Source organism: Cydia pomonella, chromosome 13, assembly GCF_033807575.1.
Source record: "Cydia pomonella isolate Wapato2018A chromosome 13, ilCydPomo1, whole genome shotgun sequence".
NCBI classification, from domain to species: domain Eukaryota; kingdom Metazoa; phylum Arthropoda; class Insecta; order Lepidoptera; family Tortricidae; genus Cydia; species Cydia pomonella.
In genome coordinates, this window is record NC_084715.1 from 13035885 (window position 1) to 13058092 (window position 22208).

The 22208-nt window shown below is 41.6% G+C and overlaps 1 protein-coding gene across 1 annotated transcript; it reads right to left on the reverse strand.

The window, feature by feature from the left end:
- Nucleotides 1-1100: 1100 nt before the first annotated feature.
- LOC133524275 (ubiquitin conjugation factor E4 A) lies at nt 1101-21669 on the reverse strand. The gene is made up of 16 exons (XM_061860183.1): nt 20842-21669; nt 20508-20639; nt 19643-19806; nt 18989-19168; nt 17697-17849; nt 16558-16726; nt 16216-16351; nt 9716-9910; nt 9121-9291; nt 8222-8345; nt 7723-7868; nt 7054-7203; nt 6372-6615; nt 5740-5902; nt 4904-5108; nt 1101-4106 (listed from the first exon to the last, which is right to left on the reverse strand). The coding sequence occupies exons 1-16, from the start codon at nt 21473-21475 to the stop codon at nt 3956-3958; spliced, it is 3117 nt and encodes a 1038-aa protein (XP_061716167.1). The 5' UTR covers nt 21476-21669; the 3' UTR covers nt 1101-3955.
- Between the last annotated feature and the right edge of the window lie 539 nt (nt 21670-22208).

A 22208-nucleotide genomic window follows, 5' to 3' on the forward strand; every position in this document is an offset into this window, starting at 1 on the left:
TATCGATAGTTATAGTACATCCCTAGCTCACAACGAAAAAGAATATAAAATATCTAAATTTCGATGTGTTTATAGCCTGCTGACCCAATATAAGGTCAAAAGTATCTAAGGCAATACTTACTGGTCTAAATCCAAGGGAAATTTCGCCATAAAATCCCTTTTTTCGTGATTTTCTCGAGTGGCTCGCTTGCCACATATTTCACACTTAGTAAACCGTTTTCTCGGTGGCATTGTAACAAACTCGCTCTTTACTCTGATCACGGTTCAGTATTTTCGATTTTTTCACTAAATAAAAAAGAAATGACACGAAATACCCGAACAAAACATTGAAGCCTTCATTACAAACAAAACAATTAGGCTGACAGTTGACTTGATGTAAACTTGACAGAATAAATAGCACTGACGTTTTCTTTTTCTTCGTTGGCAATAATTTGCGAAACAAACTCCATACAAAACAGTTTTGTTCCTAGTTGCGTCAGCCTGCGTTTTACTTCATCCCTACAATCCATAGAGTGTTTACTTTTCATCGGCAAATAAGCAAAAATAATGGAATATTTTAAATATAACAAATCAACAATTCACATATTTTATGAATTCTCTCACTATAACTTAGTAACTTCTATTCATTAAAATAATATACAAATGTTTTATTTTTTAAGATTTTTAACCACAGTGCACTACCCGCACACATGTCATAGCGAATGCTAAACAAAGTGCAACCGAAAGTGAATTAAGAAAACCGTGGAGTAACCCACTTCAACATTTTGGAGGCTACGCGACATACACAAAAAATAATGTTTGACCATCTCGAAGTCAAGAGAGAATTGCAGTCATATATTGCATTGATCTACTTTCTAATGATTAACTTTTACTGCGTTGAGGTAGGTCGTATCTAGAATATGATACGAGATTCTTATGTTTATATCCCGATGTAACATTTGTAACAAGGAACATTGTGGCGGACGTAATATTATCTTATACGTCTTTCATGGTATTTGAGCAGTGGCCATTTGTTTTTTCAGGAGTTTATACCACTGCTTGCTCGAAATGAGGGTTGACGTCTATTAGAACTAAAAATAAGGTGTAATAAAAATGCTGTGTATGTTTTCTGTTTTATTGACATTCATCACAATGCTGTGCCGCATTCCCAATTTGCTTTAGATATAAAATGCAAACAAATGAACACAAAGTAAAAATGCTGAGTAAGTACGGGAAATGTAGTTTCTCAGTTGTCGCTCCATACTGCTCTTTTGTTGCTGGTTGTGTTTAGCAGTGGCGCCCGCCTTGCGGCTATGACATATAAAAGCTACTTGACAGTTGACATGTCAATTACTATGAAAAATTGAGGCCACGAAAGTTTATAGGGGTCATCCATTAATTACGTCACACCTACAGTTCTCCTACCACGCACTCGCAGCCTATTGGCTAATTAAATACAAATTTTAGTGCGTTGCGATCGTAGCTAATACCGTAAGCGACAACCGTGAAAATACAATACGTGCTTACCGTGCATGCAAAATGTCCCATGAGTGGTTTTATCCAACTGGTACTGTCAATGTAATCTTAAAATGTAGACGCATCTCAGGCGAACCGAGAATTTGGACACGTTGTTACACCACTCGAAATTAAACTCATAGCCCATGACCCATAACGCGCAGTCAATCGAATTAGTTTTTTTCCGACAATTTCAAATGTTACAACAAACGCTGACGAATCTGTTTTGTCTTTCAATCTCGTTATCAAGAAATTTACTACGTCCCAGAAGTGTGCGTAGCTCGCTTATTTTGAGCACTGGGCTATAACCGCGAAAATCAAAGTTGGTCAATTGCGAGCATTTTTCTCTGTCACTCTAATTACGTCATATTGAGAGTAAAAGAGATAGATTCCCGCAATTTGCGTATTTCGGTTTTCGCGGTAGGCCCCCAGATGATAAACCTTACATTGTCTATGTTTTATTGGCACAAGTCATAATGATAAATATTTTCGACTGATGTAACAAATTAATTTGTACTCATTTGTACAAAAAACAGTGGGCAGGGAAAGAAACGTAGGCATTCAAATCAATATATAAAATAGTAAATATCTCATTATCACTTAAATAAATTCAGTGCATATTAATTTTGAATACTTCATTAGTTAAAAATACCTAATAAATATATATTAAAACGATAAATACATTCTGAAATACAAATAAATTTAACAACCTATATTACTATAGCTATCACAAAATAGTTCACCAAATGAAATTGCACCGTTCTCATCGTTATAATGTTGTTACTTTCATTAACTTGAATGAATGGAAAATCATACAGGGGAATGTTGGTCGAACACAGTCATTTTATGTAAACAAGCTAATGTACCATGGGTTGACATGAAAACATCACATTAATATACAACTAACATTCAGAATTAAGGTTGATACAGGTAAGTGTGGCATAAGGACAAATGTGGATGGCCTTCACATTGGGGATGGGGTCTGTTTACACATAGATTAGTATTCATTGTGAGTTCATGTTCATCCGATTGCTACTTGCGTTTAGTGGTAAGTGTATGAACTCGAAATAAACAAAAACACTAATCAATACGTAAACACGCCCAAAGGGACGGCCAGCCACACTTACCCGAATGCCAAACTTACCTATTGACCTTATTTATGTCTTCTTCTTGGTGTTCTTGGAAATTTTTAGCCACAGACATATATCTAAATAGATCACCTACAAGTAACGAATATGCACTAAATAGACCATTATTTTTAACTCTAACCATTCCCAAAACGTACTAACCCATTTAAATGCGCAAACGCTGCTTTACACCATCTTGTTTTAAATATCACTGCATGTCTATTACACAACAATGTTTTACCTTTGTAATGTTATAAAATGTCACCCATAAAGTGACACTTTTAGTTTGAATACAAATCGGTTTACATGCGATGTCTATTTAGGCATATGTCTGACATTAGTAAAGCGCATTTGCTCTGCATTAAAGTATCGCCAGTCCGTTCACAAGCCGCTTTTATTACTTTCCTACCACACTGAACGTGAACATGTAGACGTGGAAGCATTACTACGAGTATGATGACGCTGACAGACGATTTGGTGCAATCGGCCCTTAATGCCTTAATACTCGCTGAATGCTCATAGGCAACTAGTACCTAACTATACATAATTGGATATCTACAGAACGTTTCAGGGGGAAGCCATTCAAGTTTATGCCATATTCTCTCATGATTAAAGTACACGTTCGAACTAGTTTTCTAATGTACAACACGATCATTATGCGTATTGAAGCAGACGAGTGTTTTTGTTCGTTCGGTGGATATCCAGCTATGGTCAATAGGACACCGTCACAAGCTTACCCTTATACGCTGTACTTGAGGACAGGGTGTGAAGAAAATCCTACACACACCAACTTACAAGTATAAAACTTATTTTATAGCTTAAGCTAACAATGACCGCGCGGTTAATTATCGCGCTCTACAAGAACCCCACAATAAAGCTTAATGCTTTCACTTTGCATGTCTAATAATTTAGTTGTCTGTGCCATCATCAACCTGACAAAATGAAAGTCAAATTGCCGACGCTGTTTATAAACGGTAAAAATCAATGATATAATTCAGACACGATTATTCTATGATACCGATTGCATTTCTTACAGACTCCCCAATTTTAAAGTCCATTCAAATCTGTCAAATGCGCCGGAAGCGCGCCATTTGCGACATTGCACCGGCTCTTAACAACGTACTTGAAAATTCACACAAATATTTACCGATCCTTTCCTGAATGGTATCAAGCAGCGCATTTGCCAGATCTGGACGCACCTAAAAAACTGTTATACCATTCTTGAAAATGCTCTCGATGTTGCCAAGAATGGCCGAACAATATTAAAAACTAACTATGACGATACTAGGACGTCTAGTATGTCTACTAACAAGCAACATACAAAATTGTAAAATCTATGTATCGCTGGTCCGGGGTTGAGCAATTTTCTGCCTCTGTTCGGCGATCCACGCGTGGATTTTCTCTTTTAGTTCGACGTTAGATTTCACTTGATCCATGGATAGCGGCGATCGGTTGAAGGGATCCGACTGGTCACTTAGCAAGTGTCTGAAAAAAAGTAGGTACATGTAGCTAACATATACAAATTATCATAAAAACAATATATTATAGGCCAAAATCGAATGAAATGGGATACCTTTTTATAGGTCTCTGGGCCGCCCAGATATGGAAGGTCAACAGAGTAACGCAACCCCATCAAGTGGTTAATTGGGGAGACATTACTGCTGCTATTGTAGTTAGCTGTCATTGATGTGGAATCGCATTAGTGAAAAAGATAAGCTTTACGTATGATGATTAAAAAGCGCAAAAAGTCGACCCTTTCTTGGTACAGACACGTAATAGAATATCACACCGACGATGGTGAACACAATGACATTTTCTAATAAACATAACTAACTAGATAAAGGCAACATATTGAAGTACGTTCGGGTTGGCCGATTAACCATGAGGACAACTGCGGCTACCAGCGTATTATCGCGCATAAAATAAGGCAGCATCTGGCTATGGTAGTGCGGTCATGGTGGTGCGCGAGGACGGCAACGTCACGGGGCCGAGCATGAGCGTGCTCATGATGGGGTCGAGGAACACGTCGGGAGCGTTGGCGAGGATCGCCTCGTCGCATTGTCTCTGCTCAGCTAAGGGGACTACATGATCTAGGACGGTAGCTGGCGATAGTGGTGCGCGAGGTCGGCAACGTTAAGAGATCGATCATATCATGAGCGTGGTCTTGACGGGGGTCGAGGAACTCGTCGCGTTGGAGGAATCGCCTCGACACATTGATTTTGAGCAGGAGCCTAGCCGAGCGGCTAATATGGGTATAAAGTTCCAGTATTCTAGGAGCGTACCTGGCGATGGTAGTGCGGTCTATGGTGGTGCGCGAGGACGGCAGCGTGACGGGGTCGAGCATGAGCGTGCTCATGATGGGATCGAGGAACTCCTCGGGCGCGTTGGCGAGGATCTCTTCGTCGCGCTGTCTCTGTTCAGCTAGGGTGGCTACGCGCTGGGCCACTTCTTGGAGAGATCCGATTAAGGAACCTCCGCCGATACGGACTGTAATGTAGAAAAGAAAAGTGTTAATGGTGGTTTCAATTACAGGCTAACTTTTGTAGTTAGATCTCTTTGGGATAAAAGCTGTCAGGGCCGGTAGCGATTCCGTTGAACACTGTCAATGCAGTATCCTTAAAGGCCAAGCCTGTACGGCTCTGGCTCTTGGCGTGGAACAATTAGCAATCAATAGACAGTGACGACAAAATTACCAAATATATCGGAACACATCCTTATATCTATGGTAACAAAGGTGTGTTACGATCTTACGATATATTTGGCCATCACAATTTATTTAACATTGACTGTACATAGCTTTCGGTGCTTACCCTTTGCATTCTTTCGTTAACAGTAACGCAATGGAAGCGATATACTACGCAGAAAGGAGCAGCGCTGCATTACGTATATGGTGTGGTTTGACCTTAATTTCTCCTTTTCTCCTCTGGCCTTAATTCGTTCTCAGTATGCCTCGGAAACCGCGGCGCAGTACTACTCCCTGCCTAGCTCCACGTACAGTCACCAAAACTATTATCTTAGCACCCCTGCATGTGTATGCAGTGGTATCAAGCTAATAGCTTTGATGACTGTACATGCAGGTGTCGAGCACCGTCGGCGCGGGTAGACCGCGAACACTCACCCAGCACGGCCTCGGCCAGCGTGAACAGCTGCGGCGAGTAGGAGCGCCCGTCGTCCGACACCGCGGCGCAGAACCGCTCGCTGCTGCCCAGCTCCACGTACATGCGGCAGATGTCCAGCACTGTTGTAGCGGGGTCGAATTCGAACTCTTTCATGTCTTTTACCTGGAAATAACAGTTTTATTTTATAATATGAAGGGACGACATACTGTAAAAAAATCAGAGTAATGCGGGACTGCCAGTCAGCAAGTACAAACAGATACGTGTCCGTGGGCATTATAAATCATTCAAAAGAGTTATTCAGGTACACATACATTTTACATAAAGTTCCACGCACCTAACGCATCTTTAAATTCTTATTAGGCTCAACCAAGTGAGCATAGAAGCAATCCGTTCGACCAGCGTAGGATGACAGAATACATACAGAGCGTGCGCATTGTGGACAGTGGGTCGCGTGAAGGAACGAGCCTCGGCAGAGTACGTTGTCGAAGCGAGCTACCTTGCCGATGTGGGACAAGTTCCCGATGTCCTAATAACTTAGGTACTTACAGATCGCTGATCAAAGCTGATGTAACAAATTAACTAAATGTTGTGTGTACCAAATCTTTTCATTATTCTAACAAGTCATACACACCTTTAAATTTTTCTTATTAGGCCCAACCAAATGTAACAGGAAATAATTGAGCATAGACGCGATCCGCTCGACCAGCGTGGGATGGCAGAACACATAGGGAGCATGCGCGGTTAACCGCACGAGGGTGCGGACGGTGTCTCGCCCTAGGATGTTATCGAAGCGGGCCAGCATGCCGATGTGGGACAGGTTCCCGAAGTTCTGCTCGCGCTCTTGCGGGGTTAGGTTAGCCCAGGCGCCTGATTCCCTGTAAAAATTGTGTGTAAGACGGGTAAAGATTTTGAAGTAGTATAATAAAGGAAGCCTTACGATTTTACGACTTTTTACATATTAACGACAAAATATTTTTGATACTGGACTTTACAAACTTTATAGTCGGAATCTGTTTCCCTAAAAATTACCCTCAGAACATTATTAACTTAACATAAATACTATTTTCGCAGTATAAAACCTGAAAAAAAAACTGGATTCAGATACTATTCTGCACAGACTTCAAAATTACAAAGTGCACTATAAAGGTCACATTTGTACAAGAATTTGACAATTTTATCATATATGGTAGACTTTCATACCTATCACTGCAAAGTCGATGCAGAGTGAACATGGTCCGTCTCTAAAATGGTTTATATTTACAAATATATTGAGATTATTGAGTGCTTCGCATCATTCAAATAGATATACATACTGTGCAGTTTGCATCGTCCGAATCTGCGCCATATTACCAAGCGCTTCATCCAGCAGGTAAATGGCGTCGTTGATAAGCAGGTTGACGAACCGTAGGAATATGGGTGGATGGACCGCTTCCATGTTGGCTTCAGCTTCTTTGGCCAGTCGACTGCAACGATTTGCATATGTTTTATTTGGATACGATACATGCGGCTGATCTGTGCTGAGACACAAATTTAACACTACTAAAATCAGAAATGAGTGCTCTCACGAAGAAAATCGTTCTCCAAACCAGGTTACACTTTTTTTCGTAATTCCGACCCTCTTTTTTGAGGAACGCTTATTTTATAACGGTGTTTCGTAAAACACTATTGTGACTTGTGCCGAAACGAGTTTAAGGATTATCATTAGGCGGGTCCACACAGAGGATACGCGCGAGGCAATTTCCTCACACACAAACCGGCCAGTGTAGACGTGCCTCAGCCGAGTATTAACGTAGTAGTAGGTAAAAACATACAAACTCAACTTTCACTTCATTCTTACTACAACATATGGATATAAATCTTAATTAATCTACAAGATTGTTTAACGAGCACGAGCCGAAAGACAAGCGTTTCGGATTTTTTCAGTCTTACGTCTTTTCTCTACGAATCATCATATATATTTTACACGGAATGTGTATACTCACGTGAACACATCTTTGTGCTCCTCCATGGTCCACAGGAAGTCCATTACAAGGTACATGGGGCGGCGGTAGTTGAACTTCTGCTCGAACGCGACGCTCTGACCCGTCATCTCGATGCCGACGAACACGTCCAGTAGACAGGGCACCATCTGACATTGATTAAAATAAAATATATGTATTAATGAACGCTTTTATATCTTGGACTGTCAGCGTTCAAATATCATGAATTTTATTATGTTGTGAGCTGCCGTAATTTAAATGATAGTTCTAAGTAGTAAGTACGATTGGATTTTGGAACTGCTACTGAGCCGCGGGATTAAGCCTTTATCAGCCAGGGGAATATATTTTCCACATGATTTTGAACTATATTTCAAAGTGATAAGGAATCAATGTTGCATAATTTCTGACACCCTTATGCCTTATAAAGGGCTAAGGTTCAATTATCGTCTTATAAGGTGGAAATTCAGATTATTCTATCATTTTAAAGTTACCATGAACTAACCTGTAATCTGTGTGGATGTTCTTTAAACAACTGCTCACGGTAGAAGGATGCGAGACTGTTTAATGGCTGCTGATCGTCGGGGTGGTTTGGCAACATCGCCTCCAGGCATTCTGCTAGACGAGCTCTGAAACACAATAAATAAAAAACCAGAAGTGCGAGTCGGACTCTCCCACTGAGGCCTCCGTACAAGTTGAACTTATTTTATTTTTTACAAATTTATAGTTTTGAGATTTTTCCCTGTACTTGTAGTGTAAGACGATTTCATAGTTCTTGGTCAGTGGGAAGTACGCTTAAAATTTTGATTCCTTTGAGAATGACGAAATATACATTTTTTTGAGGCATAAACGGCGGTATCTTTTTTTTGACGTTAACTAAGAAGTTTGATTTTTCAGGATATGGTTTAATTTCAACTCTATACCTTCAAGCGTTCCCGAGATAAAGGGTCTTGAGTCTTGACAGGCAGACGGAAGGACGGACGGACAATAAAGTGATCCTATAAGGATTCCGTTTTTGCCTTTTGAGGTACGGAACCCTAAAAACTAATAAACCTTACCTTGAACCAACTCAAACTCTGAATCCTTCATCCTAATAGGCCGTTTACCTTCGCTTCTACCGATTTCGCAATATTGCCCAAACTCATGCTACGCCATAGCCAAAACTTCCGGTTTTTGATCATGATCAACGGCAGTAAAATTTCCTCTAAGCTCATGCTACTGCTTCTGCTGTTGACATGTACCGCACCATGATTCGAGTACGAAAATGTGGTTATGGGCAAAATGTAATCACTCTGTTCCTGAAACTGTCGCGCTGCCGTTTCTTCGGAAACCTCGAGCAGCGGCAAGAGCATGAGCAGGAAGGGGTTAACACGATGGCCCTTTCTTTCTTGCCTTGTTACTTACCTTAGATGAGGGTTGTAGGTGCGGCCGGAGTCGCCCATGAACGTGAGCACGAGCGTGAGCGCGGGCTGTAATAACCCCGCTACGTCAGCTTCTTCCGTGATGGCGCCGACTGTACGCCGCGCCATTGTTATTAGCACCACTATGTTCTCAAGCACGAATTCTGGGATGCACCTGTAGATTATTTCGAAATGTGTATACGGTTATTTTCTTCGTAGAGAGAGCGAGCAGAAAGATAATCTGTAGGAGCTAGCGTGAAGTGTAATTGGTAAGTGCAAGTTTCTGTATTAGGCAGGATCGCAAAGCTTACACCGTGTAAGGGAGCGTGCGAAAATTTTATGAGACAGAACACCCGTTCGTTGCTGTGAAGTTTTAACGTCAAGTTTTCGATTTAAGTCACAATGTAGCAGACGCGTATGGTAACCGTATGATATCCATTGTTACAAATTTGCAAGAGAACGACGAGCTTCAAAAAGTGACTTAAATTGTACAGTACTCAAGCACCGACGTCGCCATACTAGCTGTATAGAACAATGGATATTTATGTTAGGGTACTGGCTGTACAAGCTACGCATGTTGTGGCCTAATTGGTACCTACCGTAAAGTATCAGGTGGCGGTGTCCGGATAGGCATGTCCACTGGTACAATACTTGTAGGCGCGTAGTTCGTTTGCGGCGTAGCGGGATCGGGTCGGATAGCTACTTGCACTAGCCAAGTGCAAGTGGTGGCTTGCAGTCGGTTTAGATTGGTCAGCATTTCACTCTCCAGTAGCGCACAGCGGAGGCTCACGAATCTAAATAAAAATGTTTAAATAAATAAATATTATAGGGATATTCTTAAACAAATTGTCCCACGGCAAGTCAATCATTTAAATTTTTTCCTACTCCTCAACTGTTATCTGTCATTTATGCATTCATTAACACGAATATAAGAACATACATAAAAGATTTCAAGAAAAGTCTATATTGTCTATTCCTCATAAAAGCTCTTGTGCTTTTATACGCTATAACGTTACTGCGATTAATGGCTACCAACCTAACAAAATCAAAACGAATACGGTTTTAAACTAAGTGCATTGATGCCAACTTACAAAATATTCATTTGGTTGCATAGTAAAAATAATTACTTCATAAGTCAGAAACACGCATGTGACACCCGTAATATAGCAACACCCATAGACTACGAAGACCGCTTAGCGTTGCTTGTTAGTCTCCGTAGGCTACGGTGGCCAAAATTGAGAAAAAACTGTCCAAAAAATTAATTTAGCAAGTAGCAAGTACCAGGGCCTCATGAGTTACGAGGAGGTGTCGCCGACCGGCCGGCCGCGGCCCGGGGCGGGCCGGGCGCGTAACAAGGTATGCTCGCGCGTCTTGGCTATATACTTTTGCTGTAATTTGTTTACCTAAATTAAGATTAATTTTTGTTGACTCGTAGGAAAAATATTGTATGCAACGTTGTATAAGTAGGTCAAAAAATTCTCGTGGCGTATTCCTTTACAATGTTCGCCTACGCCTTCGGCTCCGGCTCACATTGTAACTCACGCCACTCGCCTTTTTTGACCCTTCTTATACAACTGATGCATAAAATACTAGAATATTTGATAATATTTGTGTTCATCACACAAATAAATGCCCTTTCTGGGATTCGTACCCAGGACCATCGGCTTCTCAGGTAGGTTCACTATATCCACTATAGGCTAGACCGGACGTCAAATTTTAAATTATAACAAAGTGTTTTAAAATGTTATTGGCACGTTATGGCAAGCCTTTTCCTCAGTTGAAAAACAGTTATAAAAGGCATAATTAAAAAAAAAAAAATTTTCATCTTCAAGGAAAGGACATAAAATTATGCATGATAAACAAATACATGAGAATACTCGTTTGAGGAGCTTCAAAAATAAATGTACTCACAGATCCTTAAAAGGTCGGCAACGTAACGTAATCAATGAAATGTCGGTAACCGCTTATGAATAGCCGGGTCCACACAGAGTGAGCATACGCGCGAGGCAATTTCCTCACGCTCTGTGAGGACCCGACTAATAGGGAACAAAAAAGGATACGAGTATGGTAAGGAGATGCCGTTTAAAGGCAATGTAAATTTGTGTGTCAGTTTCTCAATCAAATCATAATGAGAACCTTAGTCAGCTAGAGCTAGCCACTACAGACGAAATAAGCAAAATCATAACAAGTCTAAAAACAAATACTAGTTCTGGTTACGATGGTATTACAGCGAAACTATTAAAATCTGTGAAACTAATAATAACTGATGAACTCACGAAGTGCATAAATAAAAATTTGGAACAGGGCACTTTTCCCGACACCTTAAAGACCGCGAAAGTAACGCCGATTTTTAAATCAGGCAGCAAAACAGACCCCGGAAATTACCGCCCTATCTCAGTACTCCCTATGATCTCTAAAGTCTATGAAAAAGTTATCTACGCTCGTCTTAATAAGTTTCTGACATCACAAAATATTATATCTCCATATCAATATGGTTTCAGATCAAAATCAAATACGCTCTCAGCTACAATCGATCTAATTACCACAATAAAAACTAAAATTGACCAAAAGCAAATTGCATTAGGTGTCTTCATTGACCTCAAAAAGGCCTTCGACACGGTCTGTCATGAAAAACTGCTTATTAAACTTCATAATATAGGGATTATAGGAAAGGCCCATGAAATATTAAAATCGTATCTGTTAAACCGCCAACAAGTAGTTAAAATTGACAAACATCAAAGCAGCCCAAGGCTAATAACATATGGCGTACCCCAAGGATCCATTTTAGGGCCACTCCTATTTCTTCTATACATAAATGACATCCAAAACATAGGGCTAAAAGGTAAATTGACTTTATATGCCGATGATACCAGTCTTTTTTACTATGGACGTGACATAGAACATATAATGATGGAAGTGCAAATGGATTTAGATCTTCTCAATACATGGCTTAAACATAACTTGCTTACCATGAACGTTGCAAAAACAAATTATGTAATTTTTACTGCAAAAAATAAAAAAAACAAGAATTATACCCCACCTTCACTAAACAATCAACTTATAAATAATAAAACGAACGAAAAATATCTAGGCTTAATAATCGACAGTCAATTAACATGGAAGCCACATATTGAGAAAATAAAATCTAAACTCACTTCCTTAACTGGTGCTATTCGATGTATTGCTCGTTGTCTCCCACAAAAGGTAAAATATTTAATATATAATTCATAATTCAAGCCACATATTGACTACTTAATCGAAGTTTGGGGGGCAGCAGCTAAAACCAATCTATCTAAAGTACAAATAGCACAAAATAAACTGATAAAAGCCCTGTTTAACTATAATTCCCGTACCTCGACTAAAAAGATTTACAAAACTCTTAAAATTATGAATATTACCCAGTCATATATCTACTATACATGTTTATTAGTCCGTAAAATACTCCAAAAAGACATACATTCACAGATAAATTTCACAAAAAAACACCAAGTACAAAAAATTAAATTACGAAATGCGGATAATTTAATACTACGGACACCACGGACGAATTATGGAAAAAAGAGCATCATCTATGAAGGGGCGCAAATATACAACAAGCTACCGAGAGATATCAAAGAGTCTAAAACTATAACTACTTTCAAAAAGCACCTAAAATTTCATATGTTTAATAATCTACTATATACAATACTAATAATAAGCTAGTTAACTGTTATATTAAGTATAATAATTAAATTAGATAAAAAAGGGCAAATCAGATAAATTACCCAAATATTGATTGATATTATTTAAAAAAATTGATAAATCTATAAATAATTATAGAATGTATCTAAAATCTTCTTATAATTAGTACAGTAATTTCAACTATTATAGTTAACAATAAGTAAATACATAAAAACTAATATTAAATAATAAAAATAAAAACTTTAAATAATTAATAATAAATAAGATTAAAACGAAATAACAACTAAAATGACTATAAATAAGTTCATTACCTTTAATTCAAATATTTTTATCACATCTGTAGTGTGCACAGCTATGCCGCATCCATCCATGCTACTTACATTATAACTCGTGAACATTTGTATTCACACGACTTGTTCGTTATCTACGCTGTGACGCATCTGAACAGGACGGTCGAAGTAAATTGTCCTCTAAGCTGCCGATTCCTATTCATACCCACTTTACCATGCATAACAAAACCATATATGTAGAATTTATACTCGTATTAATCTTTATAAAATTAAATAGTGCTCGCTAGTCTTAAAAGTATTGTTATATAAGTGTATCTCATGTAAGTGAATTTTGTAAATTCTTTATGAGATAATAAAAAGTCTTAAACCATAAATTTGTGTAGCTTTTCCAATCGTTCGTATTTTATCATATCTCCACTCATATGGAAATGTTTGATGATTATACTTGTAACAAATGAGTATAGTTTACTTGGTCATAAGATGGTGCGAGCAGGTGGTGCGCGCCGCCCACGTCGGCCATGGCTCGCTGCGCGCGGCCCAGCTCCTGTCCGCAGCGGTAGAGCTTCTCTGTACACTAGTATATGGTTTACTTGGTCATGAGATGGTGAGTCCTCTGCCGCATGGGCTCGAGCAGGTGGTGCGCGCCGCCCACGTCGGCCATGGCTCGCTGCGCGCGGCCCAGCTCCTGTCCGCAGCGGTAGAGCTTCTCTGTACACTAGTATATGGTTTACTTGGTCATGAGATGGTGAGTCCTCTGCCGCATGGGCTCGAGCAGGTGGTGCGCGCCGCCCACGTCGGCCATGGCTCGCTGCGCGCGGCCCAGCTCCTGTCCGCAGCGGTAGAGCTTCTCTGTACACTAGTATATGGTTTACTTGGTCATGAGATGGTGAGTCCTCTGCCGCATGGGCTCGAGCAGGTGGTGCGCGCCGCCCACGTCGGCCATGGCTCGCTGCGCGCGCCCCAGCTCCTGTCCGCAGCGGTAGAGCTTCTCTGTACACTAGTATATGGTTTACTTGGTCATGAGATGGTGAGTCCTCTGCCGCATGGGCTCGAGCAGGTGGTGCGCGCCGCCCACGTCGGCCATGGCTCGCTGCGCGCGCCCCAGCTCCTGTCCGCAGCGGTAGAGCTTCTCTGTACACTAGTATATGGTTTACTTGGTCATGAGATGGTGAGTCCTCTGCCGCATGGGCTCGAGCAGGTGGTGCGCGCCGCCAACGTCGGCCATGGCTCGCTGCGCGCGCCCCAGCTCCTGTCCGCAGCGGTAGAGCTTCTCTGTACACTAGTATATGGTTTACTTGGTCATGAGATGGTGAGTCCTCTGCCGCATGGGCTCGAGCAGGTGGTGCGCGCCGCCCACGTCGGCCATGGCTCGCTGCGCGCGCCCCAGCTCCTGTCCGCAGCGGTAGAGCTTCTCTGTACACTAGTATATGGTTTACTTGGTCATGAGATGGTGAGTCCTCTGCCGCATGGGCTCGAGCAGGTGGTGCGCGCCGCCAACGTCGGCCATGGCTCGCTGCGCGCGCCCCAGCTCCTGTCCGCAGCGGTAGAGCTTCTCTGTACACTAGTATATGGTTTACTTGGTCATGAGATGGTGAGTCCTCTGCCGCATGGGCTCGAGCAGGTGGTGCGCGCCGCCCACGTCGGCCATGGCTCGCTGCGCGCGCCCCAGCTCCTGTCCGCAGCGGTAGAGCTTCTCTGTACACTAGTATATGGTTTACTTGGTCATGAGATGGTGAGTCCTCTGCCGCATGGGCTCGAGCAGGTGGTGCGCGCCGCCCACGTCGGCCATGGCTCGCTGCGCGCGCCCCATCTCCTGTCCGCAGCGGTAGAGCTTCTCTGTACACTAGTATATGGTTTACTTGGTCATGAGATGGTGAGTCCTCTGCCGCATGGGCTCGAGCAGGTGGTGCGCGCCGCCCACGTCGGCCATGGCTCGCTGCGCGCGGCCCAGCTCCTGTCCGCAGCGGTAGAGCTTCTCTGTACACTAGTATATGGTTTACTTGGTCATGAGATGGTGAGTCCTCTGCCGCATGGGCTCGAGCAGGTGGTGCGCGCCGCCCACGTCGGCCATGGCTCGCTGCGCGCGCCCCAGCTCCTGTCCGCAGCGGTAGAGCTTCTCTGTACACTAGTATATGGTTTACTTGGTCATGAGATGGTGAGTCCTCTGCCGCATGGGCTCGAGCAGGTGGTGCGCGCCGCCCACGTCGGCCATGGCTCGCTGCGCGCGCCCCAGCTCCTGTCCGCAGCGGTAGAGATTCTCTGTACACTAGTATATGGTTTACTTGGTCATGAGATGGTGAGTCCTCTGCCGCATGGGCTCGAGCAGGTGGTGCGCGCCGCCCACGTCGGCCATGGCTCGCTGCGCGCGCCCCAGCTCCTGTCCGCAGCGGTAGAGCTTCTCTGTACACTAGTATATGGTTTACTTGGTCATGAGATGGTGAGTTCTCTGCCGCATGGGCTCGAGCAGGTGGTGCGCGCCGCCCACGTCGGCCATGGCTCGCTGCGCGCGCCCCAGCTCCTGTCCGCAGCGGTAGAGCTTCTCTGTACACTAGTATATGGTTTACTTGGTCATGAGATGGTGAGTTCTCTGCCGCATGGGCTCGAGCAGGTGGTGCGCGCCGCCCACGTCGGCCATGGCTCGCTGCGCGCGCCCCAGCTCCTGTCCGCAGCGGTAGAGCTTCTCTGTACACTAGTATATGGTTTACTTGGTCATGAGATGGTGAGTCCTCTGCCGCATGGGCTCGAGCAGGTGGTGCGCGCCGCCCACGTCGGCCATGGCTCGCTGCGCGCGCCCCAGCTCCTGTCCGCAGCGGTAGAGCTTCTCTGTACACTAGTATATGGTTTACTTGGTCATGAGATGGTGAGTTCTCTGCCGCATGGGCTCGAGCAGGTGGTGCGCGCCGCCCACGTCGGCCATGGCTCGCTGCGCGCGCCCCAGCTCCTGTCCGCAGCGGTAGAGCTTCTCTGTACACTAGTATATGGTTTACTTGGTCATGAGATGGTGAGTCCTCTGCCGCATGGGCTCGAGCAGGTGGTGCGCGCCGCCCACGTCGGCCATGGCTCGCTGCGCGCGCCCCAGCTCCTGTCCGCAGCGGTAGAGCTTCTCTGTACACTAGTATATGGTTTACTTGGTCATGAGATGGTGAGTCCTCTGCCGCATGGGCTCGAGCAGGTGGTGCGCGCCGCCCACGTCGGCCATGGCTCGCTGCGCGCGCCCCAGCTCCTGTCCGCAGCGGTAGAGCTTCTCTGCGCACACTCGGACTCCTGAAAACGCACCGTCAATATCATACCTCTAACTTTTGCTCGCGGCTTCATCATTCGTAAAAAACTTTCAATATATGTTTCAGCTTTCTTGGGATTTAATTTCAAAAAATCCTTTTAAAAATTCTCTCTTTATTCAATATTATGTCAATTCAATTTTTTATTGCCTAACTGAGCTATAGGATATTAAAAATAAAACCTGAACTTACCCAAATCAATACATTTTTGCGTCATGAAAAAGCACTCAGTAACAAAATTGTAGGTTTCAGCTGTAGGCCTCTTCAATGACTGGTTGTTTTCATCTTCCCTAGATGGCAGCAGACTCGTCTCGCTGTGTAGGCAGTCAAGGTGTACTGATTTGGCTTCACATTCTTCTGGCTGTGGAATAGGACAAGAAAAAATGTTAACAAAATATGGTCAGCAGCAAAATTAGCTAAGAGGGCGAAGTGATCAAAATGACCTGAAATAAATTTTGTAATTGGGTGAATCAACTTTTTTTGTATTGTTATCCTGTCCCGTTGTCCAAGGGACAACAGTGGCACAGTTTGTTTGAAGAGACGTTGTATGCCGTTCTATTAACATGCTTAGTAGGGGGCCCATTATGAACATTGGTTATAACGACCACAAAAACGCAAGTATGATACATTTAAGTACCATAAAATCAGTATTTCAATGAACTTTTGTCCCCTGGACAACTAATCGTAACCATGGCAACGAGTGACGCTAAAAAGTTGATTCTCCCAATTAAGCGGTTAAGAATGGGTTTATGCCATTTTACTGCACATTGTATTGTACTATGGAAATTCTCATACAAAGTAATCTGTTTTAATTGATCTTGAGTGCATGTTCAAAATATTCTTACAGCTGCTGCAAGTTGACAATGAAGATCTAAAAGCGTAATAAATATCGACGTTCTGAACACTACTATGGATACACAACTTCTACCAATAGGTACTGTTTCCTATTCACTTGGCCTGCTGATCTTTATTTCTTGTCAGGATGAAAGGTTAACCTATGGAAGGTAGAGGACCTTCCATAGGTTAACCTTTTCGACGCCATGTCAAACACAAAAGCTGTCACTCGTACGCTACGTCGCCGTGTCAAAACTGAAATTGAACTTTATGCATATGCAGGCAGGTCTATATGTTGCTCTACTTGCTCTGTAGTCTGTCACAGATTTCCGTCTTCGGCGTTAGACCTATGGAGCGGATATATCCGTCATTGACGTCAAAAAGGTTATTAACATAGCACTCAGGATTTTCTGAGTTTATATGATATGGACATTCAAAAAACATTAGCGTCTCTTTAATAGGATAAATGATAAATATATAAAAATGCCACGACTCACAGGTACAGCACCATATGTGGGGTCAATTTTGAGTGATTTGGGGTCATCAGCAGTGGTGCAGAATGGCTGGCATAGCTGGAGAAGTACTGCTCCGAGGTTCAACATGAAGCCATCCGAGACACAGCTCAGTGTTGCTGCACTTACTTCACCAGCCTGAGAAACCGATAGAAAAAGTAATCATAACACGCAGTTAGTGTGCTGTGGATTTCAAAAGGGACAACTTACTAGGAACTATACTAAGTCACATTAGCTACTATGAACTTGTTACAAAGAAATTCCTATGAAGACAGTATGAGGAACAATGATGGTAAAATTACAATGAATTTGTCTCCTTTTTATGAGTATTTGTTGGTACATATAATTGAGAGCGCAAAAACATGTTTAATCTGGTGTGACTGATTTAGTATGATGCTTTTTATTAGAAAATTATCAAAGAACCATGGGCAAGTTTGTATGGAGCCTGGTCCAAAAACTAACAGAAATGAGAGTTATGTCATTGGATAGGCATTTCTATTTACTTAATTTCGTTCTATGGGCACCAAGCGGAATTCCATTGCAGAGCTGAGATATTTGTATTTTTTTATATACCACGACGGTGGCAAGCAAGCATACGGCCCGCCTGATGGTAAGCAGTCACCGTAGCCTATGGAGGCCTGCAACTCCAGAGGTGTTACATGCGCGCTGCCGACCCTTTAAAAATCTGTACACTCCTTTTTTGAAGAACCTCATACTGTAGACCGTCGGAAAAACCTCGGCAGGTAGCTCATTCCACAACCGGAGCGTGCGCGGGAGGAAGTTCCTCTTAAACCGCACAGTGCGTGACCATTTAGGTTCTAGGGTGTGAGGATGAACACCCTGCCGACGGCGGGCGGTGCGGTGATAGAAGGTAGCCGTGGGCATCATGTCAAACAATTCTTCGGAGCACAGCCCATTGTACAAACGGTAGAACACAAAAGGAGGCAAAGTCTTTGTATTTCAGCCAAAATGTCATCATCCTTATTACCTAGGTAATACGAGTGCACCGCTGGGCGAGCGCGGCGAATAGTTTACTGCGCTCGCAGCGGTGCGCAAATATCTACCCTGCAGCAATTAATGTACTTATTTGGACTCTATTGCCTAGGCTCTATTGCATAGAAATACCCATCTAATGACCTAATTCTCAACTCGGTTGGGTTTTGATCCATTTTGACGCAAAGTCCTTTAATACAATACTTATGTAGAAAGAACAATGGGATTACACCTAAGTATAGGCATCTAGTGTACACCAAGGTTTTTAAAATTATAAAATTTACCTGAACATTCCACAGCTTGCCTTTAGCAACATTCATCTTTAAACAGTTTCCAATCCATGACAGTAAACGGTTTCTCATCTGTGGACCCCCTTTCAGCAGTGTCAGGAATATCTTGTGCAGATTGTTAGTGAGATGTGAAGATGCATTCCAAATAGATGTCTCCATCAATGATATTGCAGACTGTAAGATAAACATATATTATTTACCTTTTCATTAAAATAAGTCACTTAAAGAGGAATAAATACTATATATTGGTTTCTAATGAGTTATTAGTAAGTACTAGTGTTTTTACCTATAAGTGTCTTTGAAACATTAAAAAAAAAAGTCAGTGTCGAATAAAAAATTAGTACATACAGCAACGGATAAGCAAACCAAAAAAAGACACACATGGTGTAAGTCCAACAGGTTTGTTGACTGTATTACGCAATATAGATATTGTGGATTCAATATTTTTTGCACACACAGACATTTTTATAAAATCAGCTAGTGTTCGTTTTTTATAGCATTAGAAAAAAGGTAAACAATCTTGACTTGTCTCTTTATTGAAAAATGCTAATTTAAAATGAGTAACTATTACTTAAATATGATCTTATGCAAGGCAAAGAATGTAAAAGATTGTATATGATTTATACAACAACTGCTTTAAGTTAGTACCTGATCCATTGGGTTATCAAAGAACTGATGGAATGAGGAAGATGTTCTCGGTAGAACTGATAGGCTCAGAAGTGCGCCTATTACTGAGTCTTGGTAAAACCTTCCATTAGTTTTATTTTTTGGTTCACATGTTTCCATTAAAATTTGTGCTAGGTTTGGATGACCTGCAGAAAACAAGAATTATTATTAATAAGGACACTTTTCATTAAAGAAAGGATGCTTTGCACGAGAAATTGATAAATTCCGTACATTGACCTGCCTGTTGCTATCTCTATTATATGTGCTTAATTATATTGCTAACCCACCCATGTTGCCAGTGGTGAATGACACTATGTGGGTGGGATAGCATTTATGCGCGTGCATTACAGATATGCTCCGCTGGCCTGACCATATTTTGAGAATGGAGGAGGATGTTGTTGTTGTTGTCCTAAAGCACCCTAAAGGTGCAAAGGGCCTTCACAAGCTCGTGCCACACCTGCCTATCTTCAGCTCGCCATCTGGCATTGCTCCAGCTCAACCCGACCACTCGTAGCTCCCTTAGGACGGACCGTTGCCAAGAGTGTACACGGCGCCCGAAGCCGAAAAGAGCATACCTGGGACATCTGGTAGGGCGGAGGCCCAGGACGACCCAGGTAGCCAGGGATCTCCAAGCCGATAACTGGAGTGTAATCGTGTCGGAGGCCAAAACTCATTTTGGGGCTCTGCACCATTTAGTAAGTAAGTATTAGTCATTTATTAAATATTACAGATACGAACAGGTGGGACGAACAGGGGGCGAACATGCTAAACATCCTTACTTTATACTAAGATACTGTCACAAGTATATTAGTATTCATTGATAGGGTATGACAAATTAAAAACTTACTGGCAAAAATATGTATAGATGGTAGGATGTAGATTGGAAGGTTGATTATATTGGACTTGTTTACTTCAGTATGTAGCATTTGTAGAACTGGCACCATTGTGTCTCGCAACTGTTCCTGAACACCATCTTCACCTACGGACATTACAGATTAATTTCGTTAGATTGGATATATTTATTCCAGGCTCTCATGAGCCATGGCAAAATGCCGGGACAACGTGAGGAAGATGATGATATTGGATATATTAATTTATGTCAATACTGCACTAATAATAACGGTTCAGTCCAAACTTCAAAAATAATAAACACTATTCAACTGATATTCTACAAATCTTACCATCAAAAACAAATGCCTTTACAATGTCGATAAAGAATGCATGACTTTGAGGATCAACATGTTTCAATAATTCTACAAGTTGTGTAGTGAAGTCTTGCCCCTCAAACAGAGCTGGTTGCTTAAGAGCTGTTACAGCATTTCTGAAAATTAGCTCGCGCATCTTTTGCACCCCATTTTTCACAACATTAGAACTATGGTTTTCATAACATTGAAGGGTCTGAATAGAGCTAAACAAATACGAAAACACTTGCTTCTGAACCACATGTTCTTGAAATACTTTATTACTTTTGGGTATAACACACAGTTCAATGTCAGGCAAAAGTAGTCTTTCGAACAGTGCCTGTTCTAATGCCTCCAAATCTATGTGAATGCGAGGTTTCATCGCTTCAGCTAGTTCTTCTAAGAATATCAACTGTCTGTTGTTTTGAGGTCCCTTTAGTGCATTTGCGTTTATCGTGAAGTGAAAAACATTCTCAACAATGTTGTTAATTATTTCAGCATCCTCATCCTCTTGTGATTTCTTAGGGTTGTCTTGTAAAGATTCGTCCGGGTTCACATAATTTGTATTATTACTTGTTGCCTTCGCCTCTGGGACTCCCAGCAAACCAGCAAATGGGTTATTTGGCTCGGACATTGTTAAAATCTTGCAGACAAAAAAGTGTAATCACATAAATTGTGAATCAAAATGTACACAAATCTTATTTCATATCTGATAGACTAATATTATGACTGTCGACCACAAATGTTTTGCATGTAAACCTTTCTTAATATACTGATAAAATGATTAATCAAATTTTGCATTTGAAACTATGACAATAATTCACTATCACACAAATTGATAAATATGACATTTCATCGTTCTGTTTTGAAATTGTCAGAATATATTAAATTTAAGTAGAATATTTTTTTCAATTTTATACTCATTTTATTTTATATTCAAATATTTGTAAACAATTCCAGATAACTGAAATAAATAAATATTAAATTTTATTAAAAAATAATAATCAAGTCATATGTTTAGTTATATTTGTCTAACAATATAATGAGAACACTACGTTTTACGTTTTTACTGGCAATAGTCGACAAGTAGTAGTAGTAGTAGAATTAGATTCCTTTAAAATAAGTACCATTTAAATATCAGACTTTATTCATATAAAACGATTATTATATTATTTTAATTTTAAATAACATATTACATCTGCTAAAAACGTGAGTTTAATTAAAATGTGTATATAATAGGATGCTACGTTATGCTATAGTTCCGCCAGATGATCTATAGTTAATCGACATTAGCGCTTTAACAGGAAATGTGCACAAATGTGGAACTAAATATTTGCCACAACGCTTCCATTATACGCTGCAGTCGT

Excerpts from the sequence above, each read along its gene's own strand:
- LOC133524275 (XM_061860183.1), bottom strand. The coding sequence starts at position 21,475 with ATGTCCGAGCCAAATAACCCATTTGCTGGTTTGCTGGGAGTCCCAGAG. Across the intron at positions 8,346-9,120 it reads ACCTACAACCCTCATCTAAG|AGCTCGTCTAGCAGAATGCC; the intron begins GTAAGTAACAAG and ends ATTGTGTTTCAG. Across the intron at positions 5,109-5,739 it reads GCTGGCCGAGGCCGTGCTGG|TCCGTATCGGCGGAGGTTCC; the intron begins GTGAGTGTTCGC and ends TCTACATTACAG.